Below are 20116 nucleotides of genomic sequence, written 5' to 3' on the forward strand. Positions count from 1 at the left end.
AAATATACAAGACCATCTACAATTATTTTATAAAGAAAGAGGGCATTTCCAAGTGTTAGTCTACAATTTATCCTTACATATATATGTGCATATTTACTTCAAATGAGAAAAATATGATTTAAATAATTTAGCTATAATTTTAAATATCTATCATATTTAAAAGTTGTTTAGCGTTTTATTTTAGAATAGTGTATTCCTAAACAATCATGACAAATAGACTATGTAATTCTGCCTTTTAAAAAAAACTTACAGACTGGAGGTGAGTGCTTGGGGCCTTGGATTTGAATCACTAGGCCCTCTTTCTCCCCATATCCCACAAAGAGTAAAACTGGCTTAATAAATCCCCCAGCTTAATAAATCCCATCACTGTAGAGGCTTGTAACAAGCAGGAACTCTTCTTAAAGCCCATGCCCAGACAGCTGATGGTTTCTCTGTATTGATACTGAATGTGCTTCAATTATACCACTAACTAGCCTGGTTGTAATAATGTGCTATATGTGCACCATGTGCATGTCCGATGCTCACAAAAGTTAGAAGTTAGAAGAGCCCCGAGACTGAATTACAGATGGCTGCGACCCACCATGTGGGTGCTGGGGATTGGATCTGGGTCCTCTGGAAGAACAGCCAGTGCTCTTAACCACTGAACAAGCCATTTCTCCAGGGTCCCTTGCTGGCAAATTCTTAGTAAAGACAATACATGTTCATAGATGCGAGACTAAGGAGTCCACACACTTAAGTTGCAACAGGAAGTGTTGGGGTAGGGGACAAGCTAGAATAGGAAGCCTAGAAACAGTTGTTCTGAAATACTGACAATATTTTTAGGTTTTCTCTGATAAACCCTTATAAAACCTATTTCAAATGACTTTGAAGAAAGTATTTCAAAACTTACACTTTATAAGGCTATTTCTAAATACTATGGCATTAGATTGAAGCATTCTTTTCTTTGGTATCTGATACAGCAGCAAAATTAACAATTTCTGTAATGCATGAGTATCTTTAGATGTGATATCCTTGAATAGTACTTTTCAGACACTAAATGGCTGCTACTTTCTTTTTGCCTTTTTTGAAAATTCTATACTTAGGTTAGGAACACAGAATCTGTAAAGAAAAGCATTGTCACCTGAGGATTCACCCCAGCAAGAGCTTGCAGCATTTGCTGGATAAACTGCTGGTGGCCTGGCTCAGTAGCGCCCCCTGTGGGGCTCGTGTTTTCATTAGGTGCAGAGCTAGGTGCGTTGTTTCCTGATGAGCCTCCAGAATTGCCTGCTGACCCCAAGCTAGGAGCAAACCTAGGGACAGCACACACAGAAGGGATGGAGTCAGTTACATCTGAACATGATACTGGCTAAGTTATTTTCTTAAAAGTAAGTAGATATATAACTTTGAAAACTGACCAAGAAATAACTCAACAGCCAAAATAAAATGTCAAATGATATTAATTCTATAATTCACACAGAAATGAACCATCATGTGCTTTCAAGTCTCTCCCAAATAAGCCTACCCTGGGATGAGGCCGGGGGCTTCTGTTGCCAATGTCTGCAAGCCCTGCTGGATCTGCAACAACGCCTGCATGGCTCTAGGGTTTGACATTGCTGACAGTGTGTCAGGGTTCTGCATCTAAGGAAGAAGGAAAAGCAGTGGTTACCAAAGCATTAAAAGCATGATAGGTACATTTTTCCAACTTAGCTATATTTTTGAAGAAAACCTAAAACCTTACTCCCAGATAGCAGTACTCCATATTTCTTCCCAAAATACACACAAACTCTCCTCTTTGACAGCAAATTCCACACACAGGTCATTACCTGACTCAGTTGCAAGCCTACCATAAAGGCCGTTTTCAGAATGAAGACAATTAAGAGCAATCCCAGAAGTCACATTTTCCCCTTCTCCAACAGGAAAAAAAATTAAAAAAAATAGCTATTTCTTAGCAACTCCAAATGTACAATGTATTGGATGGCGGCAATATGGTGGAAGCCGTGTGCATCTTCTGACCACGCGCTGTCTGCTGCTAACCTAACAATGCTGCCAGTCTGCCATCTCAGACAATTGCTCCAAAGTTGAACCAACAGTGTCCTGAGTGTAGCTTCCTCACTTTCAGATACCCACGCCCGACCAAGGAGAGGGCACTGAGCCCACTGCAGCAGACCGAGGACAACACTGACCATGGAGAACGACTGGCTGGACTGACCACCATTTCAGCCAGACAGCAACCCCGAGAACTTCCAGCTTCAAAAGCACCAACACCACTTTTATGTCTTGAAATAATACTGTGACAATCTTGGGCACTACCTTCTTTTTAAACCTCCTTGCTGTGACAACACTGATACTTTAGCCTTCCTATTTCTGGCTCTGAGGACATGAGGTCTACTCCTTGGAGAACAAGCACTCTACTAATTCGGAAGAGACTGAGACACTACAACAAAACCCAACCTGTGATGTCAGAGAGGGCAGCTCACTCAGAACTAGTCCAAACTCTAGTGGAAGCACTTCAAGGGTAGGAAGGGGAAGGAAATGGCCCATGATATTAAGGAAGTATTCCGCATCCTAAAACCTCATGGTCTAAGCACGTCAGGAGTGATACAGGCTGGGAAGACCAGGCTCAGGGTTTGCATGTGTGCAGCACCACAGGCCTCTGCACTGCCCCATCAGCAGGAAGGAGGACACGTTCATCATCAAACCTCTCAAGCAGATCATTACAAAGACAGCAGCATCTTTTCTTACTCACTTGTTGGAGGAAAGTTGGGAGCTGTTGTCTCATTTGTTCTTGAAGCTGAGGATTTCCAGCAAATAGGGGATTATTCAGCATCATCTATGGGGCAAGTGTTCAAACAATTTTAACTGGAAATATCTGAAACAAGTAATGTACCTGGTTTAATATTCTACCTTCCTCCAAATGCCTAAATTGGCACTGAAAAGGGAGGAAGGGAGAACATAAATAAAAAAAGGAGCAGGAAGTTCTATCCATAAGGAGCTGGGGGAGGAGGGGAGAAGGAAGAAGGCAGGTAGGAAGGAAAGAAGGAAGGAAGAAAGGCAGCTTCTCTTTGACCAACAGTGGTGGATGATGGATGTCATGCTGGGCCCTAAAAAATAAAAGCAATTGTTTTGTAGCCTTTTCCTTGAACAAAGGTAAACTTCTGCCTTTGGGGGAAAATCTGGGAGTCCTGGGTTCTCAGGAAGACAATGCTTTGGCTACACTACAGAATAAAAGAACATTAATATGTAAAAACTTAAATATGGCTTGCTTAGAAACCTCACCACACAAACAGCAAGCACAGAGAAATCAGATCTTGCCACTACTAACAGTTGATATTAGGTCCAGAATAACCATGAAACAGCAACCAACTGCCAGAGAAATGGAGCTGCTAGATGAAAACCAGCCCAGACTAGCACCATCAGTCCTCTGGGGAGGTGTAAAACACCCAAGACCCAAAGATGTAAATGAGAACACCAAGATTAATGTCTCAATTCCACCTCACTAGCAGCACAGGTAGAAAAGTGGGATTCCTCCAAACCTTCAAAGTATGAGCAATTGAACGTGACGTGACTGCCTGAAGGTAACATCATCATACAGTCAGCAAACCAGAGACTGCTAAGTTCAAAGGAGACAGATTGAGTACCTCTTTCCAATGAGTGACTGATAGCCTGTTTTCCTGTCCAAAGTCTAGGGAGGAAATGAACTTTGCCCTCAATTAGGTAACCATACTGAAGAACAACTGTATGAAAATCCTGTTTAAAAAAAAAAAAAACCACGTTCTCTCCTCCCCCCTTCAAAGTGATTATTTAATTTCTACATCATCAAAACAGAAAACAGTTACTGTTTCTGGACAGAGCTTCAGAGTGAGCAGCACACGAAGTGGGAGCTGCTCCCAGCCAGGGATGCCTCTTTATTCTTCACACAAACACTGCTTTACTGTGGGCTATTATCCAGTTATCATATTCCCCCTTTATTTAGATTATTCAACTAGTCTAGAAAAAGCTTGTGACAGAAAAATCATCTTTTTATTTATTATTTCAACTAACTTACCTGAACCTTCATACATACAACAATTAAGTTTTTACATTTAAAATATTTTAAGAATTTAAGTTTCAAAAGACCAACTATAAACTTTAACCATCTGATGCCAGAGCACACTGTCATGGTTTCAGAGTAGTCGCTAATGACAGACACCACCTAGCATTGCCAGAGATTTGCTTTAAAGTTAGAAAACAAGTGTGTAAAGCAGCCAAGTCCTTTATAAACAAACTTACATGGAATATGCTTACTTAAGATGAATTTTAAGGATAAGATACACACTCAGTGTTATAACTAAACACACACTTGAAAACACAGGAAAGGGTCACTTCACACATTCCCACATCTTAGCTACCTACGTGACAAAAGTGGCTGAGGATACGTTAGCATCAAGCATTTTAAACAAATTTACAAGATCAGCTTTCATAAAAATAAATCCATATTTTAAGATAAAAGTTATCTAAAAGCATTATTCTTTAATTATTTGTTGTTATGTAAGTTATCATTGAGGCGCCTACCTCAAGGATACCTGCTATATATATCCTTGTGCCAATGTGGTTTCAGAATTTTGAAAATAAAAACCATTTCATCTAGTATAAAAAAACAAGAAGCCTTTAGAGGTTAACGAGAGGACTATAAGGGAAGCACCCTAAATTCCTATCACAGCAGTAACCTCTATGACGACCAGACTACTTCACGACCTCCACAGTTGTTAGGTCCAGAGGTTGGTGCTGCTCTAGGTGGTACAGGATTATCTATCACCAGGAAGCTGACACCCAAACAACAGACAGGAGGAGGAGGAGTGTTGGGGGAGCAAATTCTCTAAAAGCTTCAGTGTTTTGTTTTTATTTTTTTTAAAAAGCATATCTCATCAACAAATAGCAGACATGAGGTTGTTCCAAGTATATAGGAAACAAAAGTCCCCAAAGCTGGCGATGCGGGTCTCCATCTCTAGTGTGCTGGGAGAGCACAAAACAAATGTGCCAAGAGCAGACTACTCAGTTCCCAGGACTCTTAAACACAATTCCACGCTCACCTGTGCGGCAAGGTCAGGGTTCTGGCTTAGTGACTGCATCATGCTTCTCATGTACGGGGCAGACAGCATGTTCTGCATAAGCTGTGGGTTCTCAGTGATTTGCTGCAACAAGCTTTGCATTCCTGGTGTGTTGAACATACTAGCTAAAATTTTATTTAAAAAACAAACAAAAACCAGATTAAAACATATTATTAATATTTTAAAACAGTGTATATTGTACTTAAATTTTAGCTACTTAAAGAGGCATATGACCATTTCCTTAGCAACAGGTTCACTTTATGCAATTTGGTTGCCCATGGTCAACCATAGCCCCAAAATACGAAATGACAATGTTTACAAGTAACAGTTAAGTTTTCAAAAGCATGAGAAAATGCAGTCCCCCTACTCCATCCTGTCCTCCAGTAGACCCATGCCTAGCAAGGCTGTAACCTGGTCAGGCCCACCCTTATTTTACTTGACGACTCGCAGCCCAGGGCTCTGGCGGGGCACTGTGGAGCACCAGAGTGAAGACAACACTGAAGGAAGACAACGCCGGCACAACGCTAACTCAACTATTTAGTTCTTCACTTCCACTCTGGTTTTGAACTACTGTCCCTTTACCTGGCTTAAAACATTTTACTGTTTCCACTTATCTTTCTAATCTAGTCTAAGTTGTGTGTCTGTGATGTACCTATATTATCAAGCTTCAAGTTAGCTTTCCACATTTCAAAGTTCAAAAAATATCTTAAGAGAGATTGGCAAACTAAAGCTGACAGGACCAGTCTGGCTTTCACAACCTATTTTTTATATGGCCCACAAAGTGAATTATTTTTACATTTTTAAATGATTAAGAGGAAAACTTCTAGTGAAGACAAATATTTGCAGAACTGTGGAAGCTAATGAAATCCGTGCGCAGTGACGGTCAGCTGTCATTTTGCAGGAACACTCGTTCCACCGACTCTACTGCTGGGTGCTGTGACACTAGAAGGCAGGGGACACCTAGCGGACTGTGTCACAGCTGCTGCTTATGGCTTTGCAATGTGCCACAAGAAACCTCTCCAGCATCCTGCTTTTCTTAATTACAAGAAGTAAAATAAGCTGTTAATATCACCGGTTTGAGGCACAGTAGAGTACGGATTACTTTACCAAATGAAATGGCTGTTCCATATCAAAGACTACAACACACACAGACATTATCAGACAAACACACCATAATATTCCAGTCAAGCACGAAAACACTCAGAGGCCAATGAAGACTGGAACGTTCTAAGCTGGTCTGTGATATATAATGAGACCCAGTCTCACAAAAATGAAACAGCAGGATTGAGAAGATGGCTCAGCAGTTAGGAGTTGGACCCTATTTCAGAGGACCCAGGCTCAAGTCCCAGGACAGCTCACAACCATCCACAATTTCAGTGCTAGATGCAAAGCCCTCTTCTGCCCCCCGAGACATTGCATGCACATGGTACGGACATATATGCAGGTAAAACACCCATACACATAAATTAATCTTTAAAAAAAGATATTTAAAAACAAAACAGCCCTACCTCAAACCAACATCCTGTATTCACAGGAGAACAGAGACCAGAAAAATAACAAAATGAACATGAAGTGTCTCAGCAGAACTACAGTTTTTCAAACATGCTGTAACCAGTTACATTTTCAGAGGCATGTCAGGAAAGGACGGTCATGTACCAGCAGTAACTAATTCACAGTTAATTATATCTAAATTGTATAGGCGCATGTGTTTGAAGAAAGTAAACACAACCTTTTGGGTTGTTTTTCCCAGAATTAAGAACAGTAGACCCAACACCAATATTAAGTTAACATACAGGGGCAATGATTCTGAGTAATATTTTCTTGGCTCTTAAAGGTCAAGACATTACTTATAGTGCCCTGTCTTAGGTAATTTAGGGAATCACAAACTTTGAACTAAGAAAGAAATTTAACTCCTGAGCTAAATATGGCTCACTGGTTAAGAGCATTTGTGGCTCTTGGCAGATATCTCAGGTTCAATCCCTAGCACCCACATGAAGACTCACAACCATCTGTATGTAACCCTAGGTCCTGGGAACCCAATGGGCATGGACACAGTGCACAACTTCCATATATATAAAGTAAAATCTTAAAAACACAAACTTCTCGGTCTTTTATGAACTGCTCATGGAAGACTATTTTTTTAAACACATCAAGTAGAATCTAGTGTTTGAGGCCAGCCTGTGCTGCACTTAGTACTTCTTAAAAACAAACAAAACAGCAAAGTGAGAAAACACTACCTCACTGAGACCTAAAGCAGAATCTGCTCAAGTAAGATATATCTGACATTGCTAAAAGGGTTTGGTCAGGCCAATCCAGAGGTCTTATAAAAGTGTATTTAAGGCCTGGCTTATTCACTATAGGCAAGTCCTGAGAAACTATTAGATTCCTGCTGCTGAACAGTAGACATCAATGATGACCATCATCACTCCTACAAAACTCGTCAGCTCAAGTCTACCTTGTCAGAAACAGCTCAGTATCCTTATGCGCCAAAGCATGGTATCTTGGCAGAAGTACAGCAATATTTTATTAGCTCATGGATGAGATTCATCTTTTTCTAAATGAAAAAGTCAATGTCATGAAACCCTTAATATTTTTAGAAATCAGCTTTTCCCAGAAACTGCAGTTTCTCCATGGACTCAGCATGCTAACTCACTCTCACCGTAACGAACTAATTTGTTGTTGTTTTGAGACAGGGTTTCTCTGTGTATCCCTGACTGTCCTAAACTAGCTCTGGAAGACAGGCTGGTCTCGAACAAAAAACCTCAAACCATTTGGTAGGTCCATCCAAAAATAAGCCAAGTAGAGAGTCAAAAAAGTTCAACATCCTCTGGCATCAGGGAAATGCAAATGGAAACTGCTTTGCACTCCAGCTAAAAGCTTAAAAAAAACACTAGCGAGGAAGGATAGGGAGGGGAAGAGGAGACCTCAGTCACTGCACATGGGATAAACTTGTGCAGCCTGTGGAAATCAGAGTGGAGGATCCTAAAAAACTGAAAAGAGAACCACCACATGACCCAGCTACACATTTTTTGGTACAGATCTGAAGGACTCTTAAGAAACATATTATGCTACAACAGCCAGGCTAAAGAGCCAGTCTAAATGTCTACCGACAGACAGACATAGAATATGTGAAATATATATGCAATGCAAGTTTATGCGACTGTAAAGAAAACTACAACCTTCAGGAATATGTATGGGAGCCACTAGAAACCCTTATGCTACGTGAAACAAGGCAGACATAGATATACTTTCTCTCACACAGAGAACTAGATATATATGGCTGTTTAACCCATGGGACTAGAAAGGAGATCAAACCGAGGTGGGAGTATAGCTGAATACACACAATAAAAAAGGCACAAGTTGGGATTAACTGGGAAGATGGACATGGGGAGGACAGAAGGAAGAGAACAAGTAATAACTCGCATAATAACTCACAGGCACAAAGCTGCCACTGTGGGACCCAATGCTTTTTATTTACTTTTATTTCATTTGTATTTTGCCTGCAATTATGTTTGTGTGAGAATGTCAGATCTTGGAGTTAGAGACAATTATTAGCTGCCATGTGGGTGCTAGGAATATGAACCCAGGTCTTCTGGAAGATCAGTCAGTGTTCTTAACCACTGAGCCATCCCTCCAGTCCTTTTTTTGGTTTTTAGAGACAGGGTTTCTCTGTGTAGCCCTGGCTGTAATGGAACTAATAGAGATCCACCTACCTCTGTCTCCCAAGTGCTGGGATTAATGCCTGGCAACCCAGTGTTTTCTATGTTAATCTAAAAATAATAGAGTCTCCCCACCTCAGTCTCTCAAGTACTGCCCTGAGCCTGGCTGCAAAACCCTGCTAGTAAACCCATCTGGCAGTTGCTCTACTTCAGCGCAGATGAACCTGGCCTTTGGACAGATATTTGAGAATCCACAGGTATTGATCACAAGACCAACAAAAAAAATTTCTCTTGACACTATCTCATTAGGATGTGTGATACAAAACTGCTTTAGAAATCTTCAGTAACACTCCTACTGACAATGCACAATTAACCATCATGTATGTAAAGTTTCCTAAGAAAAAAACCAAAATCTTTGACATAACAATGGGAATGAACTCAGGAAGGAAGCATCTACTTAAAAGATTCACAAATGCCAGGTGGTGGTGGCGCACACACCCAGCACTCAGGAGGCAAAGACAGGCGGATCTCTATGAGATTGAAGACAGCCAGGACTGTTACACAGAAAAACTATGTCTTGAAACAAACAAAAAAAGATTCACAAACAAAAGCAAACCAGAGACCTGAACACCTCAATCCCCAGATTCCAGCCTTCACAAAACATGACTGGTCTGAAAACCAGACACAAACACCAACCGTACCGAAAACCAGACACATACACCAACTGTACTGAAAACTTGGTTCAAAAAGCATAGAGCAAAAGGATCCCACCAAGAGCAATTACCTAAGGGTATAAAAGTAAAGACCAATCTTTTCAGAGTAATAGGGACATAACCTTATCTCCAACTATGTCAACATTGGAGCCTTGGTTCACACACATCATCCACACACTCATTTCAACTCAGCAGACATCACAGAGTTCAAAAGTCCATTCCAGTTTCTGCTAAGAACCTACACATAGTGCTTTCACCTTATCTGGGAATCTCAACTTTGTTTTCCAAGTTCCATGCCTAATTTTTATAGCTCTACATCTCTACAAAGAATAGAAAAACTAGGCTTGAAAAAAAAAAGACCACGTGGTAATGAAGTCTTCTACCTCTAGAAGAAAATACTTTCCAGCAAAACAAATCAGAGACATACACAGTACAAATGGATTTCAAACTGAGTGCAAACTGACACAGAAGAACCACACACCGTATGGCAGTCTATTTCTATGAACTGAAGATTGCTTGCTGACAGCCTCAGAGAAAGGATGGATGAAGCATGGAAATGTTTGAGTTAGTGTGACATCTACACCTGCACTTTCCATGCTATATCTAGTATCTAACAACAACAGTATAATCACGGTAATAATGAGGGCAATTTGTTTTACTTCTTCATCAGAAAGTGGTATGTGCCTTATTTTACTATTTTGTTAGTCACTCAGCCATTATTTCATGTCCTGGGTTACTCAAATGACTTCAGAATCAAGTTCTTTTCATTAACCCCCCACTATATTAGTACTTTCACCTAACTGACATAAGACAATTCACAAGAGGAAATGAGTGTGGCTCATGGTCTTGAAGATACCAGTCCACAACAGTGTGGAAATTGCGGCAAAGCATGACACAGTTTATACCATGGCAGCCAAGAAGCAGAGAAGGGGCATCCTAGGATTCACTTCTAGTAACCTACCCATCTCCTAAAGATTCTAATACCTTCCAAAATAGTGTCAGCAGTTGAGGCTTTAACACATGAACCTGTGAGGGGCATTTCATTCCTAACCATAGTACCCAATATATGTTCTTTGAATAGTAGCCAGGATAACTTCATTATCAACCTAAAATCTTAGTCCTCTGTTTAAAATTTTCCCAGGAACAAGATCTGGAGATCTCTTGGGTGACCACATATTAATCATTTCACAATAAACACACAAGTCTGAGCAGCGATTAAGAGAGAGAGCACACTGCTCCTGTAGAGAACCTGGGTTTAAGTTCCAGCACCCACACGATGGCTTGCAACCACCTGTCACTCGAGCTCTAGAGGACCCAACACCCTTTTCTGATAATTACTTAAGACAAATGTTATACCCCACAGGTATCTACAATGTAAAAATTCTATCCCTCAAACAATCCCAAAGCTTGCAACCCAGAGTCCCCACAAAGGGATGCGCACGAAGGTAGACAGTAGACCAACAGTTTGATTATCAATGTAAGGCACACATACCTCCTGCTCCAGGCACCAAGCCTGGCCCCGAGGTGCTCTGCCCAGTAGGGGTACTGGTAGCACCCCCAGCAGAGCCGCTCACAGCACTAGTGGTGCTACCAGAGGCTGGTGAACTCTGGGAAGTCTGCGGAGCCCATGGGTTAGGCAGAGGATCCCTATTTTCGGTTCGAGAAGGCTGACTCCCTTCACCTGAGGAATTATTGCTCACTAAGGAAGCAAATGGATTACCACCAAACTGAAAGAAAAGAAAGAACAGTAACAGCCATGGAGCTATTTTCAACAAAGCAGTGTCTATAAAGTGGCACCCTCAATCACAGACTATTTGTGCTAGACAGGAACAACTCTTAGGCCCGAGCCTTGGAAGAAACAGATTACCTGCTCTTGCGCAGCATTCAGCATAGGCTCCTGAATATCTGTATACATGCGTCGTAAAGCATTGTAGCCCCCAGGAATACTTTCTAGGTTGCTCAAGGCTCGGTCCTGGTTTCTCATCATTTCCTGCATCATTGCTGGATTTCTGGCAAGTTCCAACGTCTAAGAAAGAAATCTCTGTTTTAGAAAAGGCAATGAAATAGCAAGGAATTCCTTCAGTATTTAAAACTAGCTAAAGTTTATAAGAAGATCCCACCAGGCGCCAGGAAAGAAAGATGTGAGGTAACAAGCCACAAGCCCATGAGCTTTGTGATAAAATATAAGATAATAGAAATGTGTTAATTTAAGATGTAAGAGTTAGCTAGGATTACACCCGAGCCATCGGCCGGCCAAGCAGTGTTACAATTAATATAAGTTTCTGTGTGATTACTTGGGACTGGGCAGCCAGGAAATGAAAGCACAATCTCCAGTTACAAGGTTTTGTTGACTTCCCTTAAACAATGGTTGGAATTCTCTTTAACTTTGCAGTATATATATAAGGCAATCTCTAGAACCACAGAAAGTAACATATAAACACACACACACACACAGAGATTTTTTTTTTTTTTAGTTAAGAGAGAGAAATATTTCTCTACATACTTGTCTCATTATATCCGGATTATTAAGCATATGACTAATCTCTGGATTTCTCTGTATCAACTGCTGCATCTGTGGATTGGCCATAATCAACTGCCGCATCAGGTCAGGGTTTGAGAGCATGCTCTGGACGAAGGGATTTTCCATGATCTGGACCATCATTTCAGGGTTGGACAAAAGCTGGCGTTGCATTTGGCTCTGTAGTTCAGAGAAGTTGGTGGTATTTAAACCCAAGCTACTCAGACCTGCAAGTCCTCCAAGTCCACCTTAGAGGAAAAGAGGGGAAAACAAAAATGAAAATCAGAAGCTTGTGCTAAAACATGAAGAATTATTAACTCATTAATGTATAAGAAACCTTTTAAAATAACTTCTCTCACTCATTTTTATGATATTAGGTTATACTTACTAGTATACTATTCAGCTTTAATTCCTATGCTATGGCTTAGATATGAAGTGTTGCCCCAAAGCCTTGGTCCTCAGCTGGTGACACTGATGAAGGTGACTGTGGTGCTAATGAGTCCGTAGCTCAATGAACTGTGCGGAGCAGTACATTTGAAGGGACCTCCTGCTGCTACGGATAGAGGACTTCTATATCTGTTATAAAGACACACTTGTACTCCACATTGGAGAGAGCAATCTGCAGAACACTTGGTAACAACACAAGCACACACTGCTAACAGTCTGTCCCAAGCTAACTTTACCCACCGCAGACCAGACGCCTTAGTTAATACAGCACTGATAGCAAGCAGACACTAATTATTCTCAGAATTTCAGGAACTGTCTGAACCCAGGAGACACAGACACTCCCAGCCTGAGCTCTCCCACCCCATATCCTCTGCTGATGAAGACAGGCTGCGGCCTCCTCAGATTACCAGCTCTGAAATAAAGCACAACTTAGACTCAATCTGCCTCTTTTCATTCACCTTTGTGGTGACAGGCAGCAGCCCGGGGCTGTGGCTACACTGCGAGGGAAGCAATGCTCTGCTGCACCCCCTGCCACACCACAGGCCTTAATGCAGCAGCAGTCCATCAGCTGAAACTATGTGCAAAAATCTCCCCTCAGCTAAACTGCTTCTTTCCGGTTGTTTATCACAGTGGGTCCCTACTCCCCCACCCCAAATACAACCTACAATCAAAATTAGCCAGATTTTCAACTTTGATATTTAGCAGAACTAACTAGGCATATTTTTTAACTTATCTATTTGTCCCTTCTTGATCCCTCACAGGGTTCCTAAAAGCCTAGGCATTTTGAGTGCCTTTTGTTTTATATCAGTCCCTGTAATTGCTCCACTGAGCTGAAAAGACCCCTGGATAATCCCAGGATGATGGAGTAGTCATCAGGAAATCTAATGGATTACGGTGGAACTTCCAGCCCTACCAACCAGACACAGAAGGAGAAAAGTTTCTATTTATTGGTTATTAGTATTGTGCGTTTGTTATACAGCAATCTATGCCACATTCTAAAACTTGTGTATCATATACTGGCACACTATAATCGAGTTACCCAAAAATTCGCAAGAAAAGGGCAAAAAGGTGTATGATCCCTAATATCCTAATATATGAAAATGGTACCTAAGGAAAACTTCAAAGCACTATACTAGCTATAGCCTTTGGGGCTGATACTGACATTTAAGCAATTCTTCTATTTAGTCCAACTTTTATTACTTTCAGAACATTTTCCCTCAACAAAATCTCAACATGGGCAACTGAATAAAGAATAGCAGTGTGGGGCTAGAGAAGCCCAGTGTGTAGTGCTTGTATAGCAGGCAGGAGAGGAAGACAAACGGGGGAGGTGACAGGGAAGGGAGGCAGAAGGAAAGGAATATGGTTTGGGCTGAAGTAATAGATTATTATTTTTTATTTTATGTGTGAGTGTTTTGCCTGCATGTATGTACATGCACCAATGCATGCCTAGTGTCCACAGGGGTCAAGAGAGGGTATCAGATCCTCTAGAACTGGAGTTAAGGATGGGTGTGAGCCACGGTGTGGGCTCTAAGAACTGAACCTGGGTCCTCTGCCAAGAGCAAACAGTGAGCTCTCTCTTAAACTACTGAGCTATCTCTCCAGCCCCAGGACAGTTTCAAAGTAACGAATGCAGTTACAGAGTGATTTTGTATGCCAATAATCTCCACCCCAGGAAAACCCATGGAAAGAGCAGAGTTCAAGGCTAACTCAGCTACATTTACAAAACCTTCTCAAACAAAACACAAGACAAAAAGATAACATATAACTAGTGTAATCCACCCAATACCTTTCCTGTACAAATGAAAACATTATTCACTTGACCATAGTTTATCATCCTTAACTATATCCTCATATGCAATTGTGTGGTAGTCAGATTACTAGGTATGCCTAGGCTACATCGCTTTCATTACAAAACAGGTGTGTCATTTACTAAATATAAATGTAAGCTAATCAAACATATTTGTATCCCAAGCTACTTTCTTAACACAATTATAGAACTTACTATAAAAATTTTTAAAAATTTTTTTAAAGTGACTTATGTTTTATCCTGTCATTTTATCTAAAGCTACCCTTGGAAGAGAACTTTTTACCCCTCATCCCTACTTAAAAAACAAAAAGCAAACAAACAAAATAACCCCAGCAAAACAACACTTACCTAAGCCAAAAGGGTTGTTAGCAGCAGGACCAGATGTGGGATTATTGTTAGGAGATGATGAGTTGGTAGCATTGCTTCCAGTGGTGTTTGTTTGCTGAGCTGAAGGATCTTGTGGCCTAGTGAAAATAATTAAATCAAAATGCAGAATGCAGAACTCATTGTTTTTAAAAGAAATTCTAAAATTCCAATAGCCAGAAACAAAGGGCAAGTTCTCATAAACAGAACTGTTATCAACACCCTGCCTGAAACAATGACTGAGCATTAGGAACAAATAACGCAACAGTAACTTTATAAAATGACTATTGTCTCTCCTCTCTCAATCACAGTGACACTGTGAGAAAGAGCCAACAAGTCACCTCATAGAAGACAATCACAATCACTAACATCCACAAGCTCAATACTTAACCCATTTTCTAGTCCACAGGGCTAGGGGCACTTTAACTCAGTCCATGACACCATTAAAAGAAGAAGAAAAAAAAAAACTTAAGCCACTTTAAGGGACTGGAGCATTTGCTGTTCTTCTAGAGGACAGAGTTCAGTTCCCAGCACTGACGTCAGGTGACTCCAGAGGGTCTGATGAGTTCAAAGGCAGGCACTCATGTGTGCACACAGACAAGCACACTAGTGTAAAAATAAAACAAAATTGCAAGAAGATGGCGCTTAGGATGGTCAGGTGACAAGGGAGGGAGTCTGTGAAGGGCTAGTTCTGATATCATTCAGGCAAGAGTTGAGATCCTGTCCTATGCCTCCCTTTGGCTGTCAGGCTACCGACACAATGGTCCAAGGAGCTGGAGTTCTGGTGTTAACTACAGGGAGAACCTGGCTCCTGGAATGTAATTTTATCAGAGTTTGATAACTGGATAGAATATCTTGTAGGAGAGACAGAAGCCAAGACAAGAGGACCTCACTTTTACCCTGACTGTTTAGGTATGTCTACCTCTCATCCTCTATTTAATCCTAACCTTTCGTCAGGACCCTGAGAAGTGGGTGGGGAGGCCGTCAGTGGATTTCCCTCTCCCACTGTCAGCACTACTTGTCTGTCTAACTGGACTACTAAGGATGAGAGATGGAACCAGCTTGTTGAGAGGCCAGGCTCAGCATCTGACACTAACAATCCAGCTGTCATCATTGCTTAGCACTTCCAAGAAGAGCAGGACTACTAGAGAAGCCTCCCACCTGACGCCAGGTAAGACTGGGTCTCACCACTTCATTTGTTGATTCAAAGGTCTATTTCCACTTCAGCATCTCAGAAATCATAATCTGCCTTATACTTGCTTGGCAAACCGGCATTCATCACCACGTATGCCTTTGTGTGCTCTGTGTACCACAGTTACCTGCATGTGTCCTCAATAAAGCTGCATCATGGTCATGTGAGAAGTTATCAAGGACACAGAAAAGAACAGGAAGAACTATTTCCTTATCAGTTCTCTGGGGAACAGCAGCATAAAAGCCTGCCTAAGTTCCTAGAGCAAATGTAAGCGCTTGAAAAACATGCTTCACTATAGTGCTTTAAACTGCAGTCTGTAGCAATGGGAGAGTCAGAAGACAGTGAGGCACACCTACAGTCCCAGCATCCAGGAGTGAGTTCATGTTCAGCCTAGATTGACTGATACCTGTTTCAGGAGGAAAGCTAGTTATGCGCTTTCAGGACTCAAGGACGCCAAGGCCACAGGACAACAGACTCAAGCACAGCTAGTCATGGCTAGCCTCAAAGTTATTAAATGTGAAAAATGTCTTAGGAGGCTTTATACATTTACTCGACAACATTATCTTGGGTATTTGTATAGCAGAATACAAATTTTTATGTAATAAAACTCCATATTCAAGTAAGTCTGATGAAGCAAATGATGAAACAAAAATTTACAAGATATTCAGAGTGACAATAATATAAAAATAATAGTTTCTCTCAAAAATTGATCACACAATAAATAAATTACAAGTGGTCTATAGTCTGCTATCACCAAAATCATGTCTAAAATTTTCCTTAAAGCAAAGAGAACAGCTAAAAAACAAATTGTTGCTTAACTCAAAAAATTTCCACATAATGCCAGCTGAATTTTCTAAAGTAATAAATGAGGGGCTGCCCTGAATTTGTACCCCAACCCTCTCCATAAAAACGTTTATCAGCCAGGCGGTGATGGAGTACATGCCTTTAATCCCAGCACTCTGGAGGCAGAGGCAGACTGAGTTCAAGGCCAGCCTGGTCTGCAGAGCTAGTTCCAGGACAGGCTCCAAAGCTACAGAGAACACTGTCTGTTCTGTAGGAAACAAAAGTTTCCCTAACGAACATGCCAGAAGTAGTACTGCATGGAGTCACACTGCTGTTTTCACCTAAACATTCTGTTATCAACAGAAACAACAACAACAACAACAAAAAAACCACTTTAACCAGTTAAACACTATGATAAGGAAAATCCCCTAAAGCTGATACTGGCTATTTAAGAAGACATACCTGTTCTGTGTTTTGATGACAAGGTGAACAGTAAGTCCATCGTGAATTCCATGCTGGCTCAAGGTATCTTGATCTTTTAAAATTTTTCCAGCAAATATCAACACAAGTTGGTCAGTATGAGATTTGAAACGTTTAGAGATTTCTTCTTTGAACTGAGTGAGATAAAATAACATATACATTTTTAATACCAGGTGTTTGCACAGCACCATCCCAACTGGAGAGGCCCCAGCACTCTGACATCACAAACACCCCATCTCCATCTTAGTATCCAACACCCATCTCTAACATAAAGGACTTACTCCAGGTGTGTTAGAGACGTGGTCAATGCACCCTAAGATGGAGGCATGGTGTTTTCTTCATAGGCTAACAGGACCAAATTTAGCTGAGGATCACAAGTTCTTGCTAAACTTATCCTGTTTCCTGGACCTCCACCTCCAGTCCCCTTTTTAGTTTCAATACACACAGCGCCCAGCTCATACTCTCCCCGTCACTGTTACTGACTATCCTAACCACATCTTCCATTCACACTTATTAACAAGCAAGCAGTTCCACAGAAAGGCAAAGACTAAATAGTAAAATATTTTTGGGAGAGAATCAAACTATAAACAGAGAAAGCACAAAGAACAGTTGACAAATGCTTTCCAGAACAGAAAAGCAAAAAAAGGATTAGAAAGAAATCAGAAGAGCAGAGAACTGCTTGCTAGAGAACATAAGAGTCTGAAGACGCAGGTAAAGAAGGTACTACAGAGAAAAGCTTACTCACACTGAAGTCTCTAGTGAGATAACCAGAGTACACAAGCTTTTCTTCAAACCAGAAAGCCGCAGAGGCTGGGAATTCACTAACAGACTACCCAGAGCAGCACAGTTCAAGTCTACAGAAGAAATACTGCTCCGAACTCCCACTGCATGGTAGTAGGTTTCAATCCAGCACTACTACAGAGAGGATGATTTGCCACAAGTCCATGAATCCACAGAGAAGGGCTGAGCGTCCTGTATCTGAAAGGCTTCTGGAAGCAGCTAGGTCATCTCTATTATCAGTAAGGACCTACTCCAAAATATTCCAAATCTTTAAAACTGTTCCAAAATAACCTAAGATTCTGAGTGCCCCATTGTCACTAAAAGGTCTCTGATTTCAGACCACTTCAGACAGGAAAGTTCAACCACCTGTGACCCGAGGCTTAGAAGAAGCTCCAGGATCAGGGAATGTAAGTCAGGGCTACAGACAAATCACACGGCCACATGCTATCAACCAGAGAAGCATAAAAATTCACAGTACTCTACACCTTCCTGTATAGATGACACTCCCCAACCCACGTCCTAACACTGTATGTGACTGTAGTGTTCTGTTTGGTTGGTTTGGTTCTGAGACAGGACATGTCACTCTGGAGTAGAAGGTGACTCAAACTACCAGCCACCTTCCCAGCCACCCTCCCTGCCACCCTCCCAGCCCGGCCTCCCAAGTCTTGGCATCAAGGCTTCAGGACTTCACCCAACAGCCTGGATTTTACAACCTACCTTCTCAACTCATGCACACAACCAAACTTCTTAAAAAGGCCAAGAAATCATGAAGATGCACAAACTGTACCACAGTAAATACTGTGGAACTCCCTCATCAGAACCCCCCCCATTTGAAACTAAATGATATATAATCTCTTTTGTCGTTGTTGGTTTTTTGAGACAAGGTCTCTCTACATAGTCCAAGCTGCTCTAGAACTCATATTATGTAGGTAGACCAGGCTAGCCTCAATCTCACATTAATCTGACAGCCTCTGCAGGCAATTAAAGGTGTGCGCCACCACACCTGGCTACGTGATATATAATCTTTTCAACTAAGCAATTTCCAACTGACTTAAAAAACAAAACAAAGAAACAACAACAAAAAAGCCGGGCGGTGGTGGCACACGCCTTTAGTCCCAGCACTTGGAAGGCAGAGGCAGGGGAATCTCTGTGAGTTTGAGGCCAGCCTGGTCTACAAAGGGAATTCCAAGACAATTAATGCTACACAGTTAGACTCTGTCTCCAAGCACATATATCTGACATACCTACCATGTAATTTGACCACTTAAGTATATAATTCAAAGACTTTGAGTATATTCAGAAACAGACTGCAATGATGACAAGAGTCAATTTCAGAACACCCTCATTATGCCCCAAAGAAATCTGGACCCTTCAAGCTATCACTTCCCCATAAACTCATCAGTTCCAAGGCCATTTCCCAAAAAGCCCTAATTTACTTTCTGTACATTTTACTCTTTATAAGCTTGCGATCATTCAATCCCATACATAACCTACTCAACCATATAGTAGGTGGTCCTTGGTATTGACATCTTACACTTGATACTGTATTTTAAAGATATTGCACACCAAGGCTCCCAGAAAGAAAAGCACAACTATACTTACTAATTATAGACATTGAGACTATTGCAGATAATAATTAATTATTTTGAGGTTTTAGACTCTTTGAAAGCTATTCACTGCCCACTTTTGTTTCTGACCCAATGCCATCGAATCAAAAATCTTTAAAATGTATTAATAAGCCACTAGCTCATCCAGTCCAAAAACTAAGAAACCATTATACAGCATCTGAAACCTATAGCAATTTCCTCTTTGCTGTATCCACCTACCTCTGATCTCCACCAATGCGTCTGACAGAAATACTGTCATCAGAGATGAAACCTCTTGTAACTACCTTAACAGCAGAACACACCTTTCAAGCTACCTCCCTGTAACGTCCCTGTGTTATTGTCAACTCACATTTGGTACAAGAATAAACTCACTCCCTTGGAAGTGACATGTGTGCTTTGCACCAACAATTTATTCATGGAGCATATGTCTGTACTTCATTCATCTCTATAGTCAAGGCTGGAAAGGCATTTTAACAGCATTACCTCGCAACAAAACTGAGCAAACTAAGAATTAAAAAAAATAAATAAATCTTAGACCAGACAGGAGACCCACAAAATAATGGCAAGCACATACTTAACTACAAACCAATGGATGGTTCCCTATAAAGTCAGCAACAAAGTGGAGTGTGTCAACTGGGGGCACCTGGTCTTCAGAGTCCCTGCTGGAGCAAGAGTTGGAAGGAGGGAAAGAAGGAAATGAG

At 41.2% G+C, this 20116-nt stretch overlaps 1 protein-coding gene across 2 annotated transcripts in view; it reads right to left on the bottom strand.

The window, feature by feature from the left end:
* Ubqln1 (ubiquilin 1) overlaps window positions 1-20116 on the bottom strand; it is a 34174-nt gene that overhangs the window by 2052 nt on the left and 12006 nt on the right. The window contains exons 2-10 of one of the 2 annotated variants that reach the window (XM_085699619.2): window positions 17011-17162; window positions 14559-14674; window positions 11942-12204; window positions 11306-11464; window positions 10931-11165; window positions 5049-5191; window positions 2726-2809; window positions 1502-1617; window positions 1121-1289 (exon numbers count right to left, since the gene is read on the bottom strand). In XM_085699619.2, coding sequence (XP_085555745.1) covers window positions 1121-1289; window positions 1502-1617; window positions 2726-2809; window positions 5049-5191; window positions 10931-11165; window positions 11306-11464; window positions 11942-12204; window positions 14559-14674; window positions 17011-17162 — 1437 coding nt within the window. The remainder of the gene's footprint in view (window positions 1-1120; window positions 1290-1501; window positions 1618-2725; window positions 2810-5048; window positions 5192-10930; window positions 11166-11305; window positions 11465-11941; window positions 12205-14558; window positions 14675-17010; window positions 17163-20116) is intronic. The other variant, XM_085699620.2, reaches the window with a different exon arrangement.

Source organism: Myodes glareolus, chromosome 14 (assembly GCF_982192425.1).
Source record: "Myodes glareolus chromosome 14, mMyoGla1.1, whole genome shotgun sequence".
NCBI lineage: Eukaryota > Metazoa > Chordata > Mammalia > Rodentia > Cricetidae > Myodes > Myodes glareolus.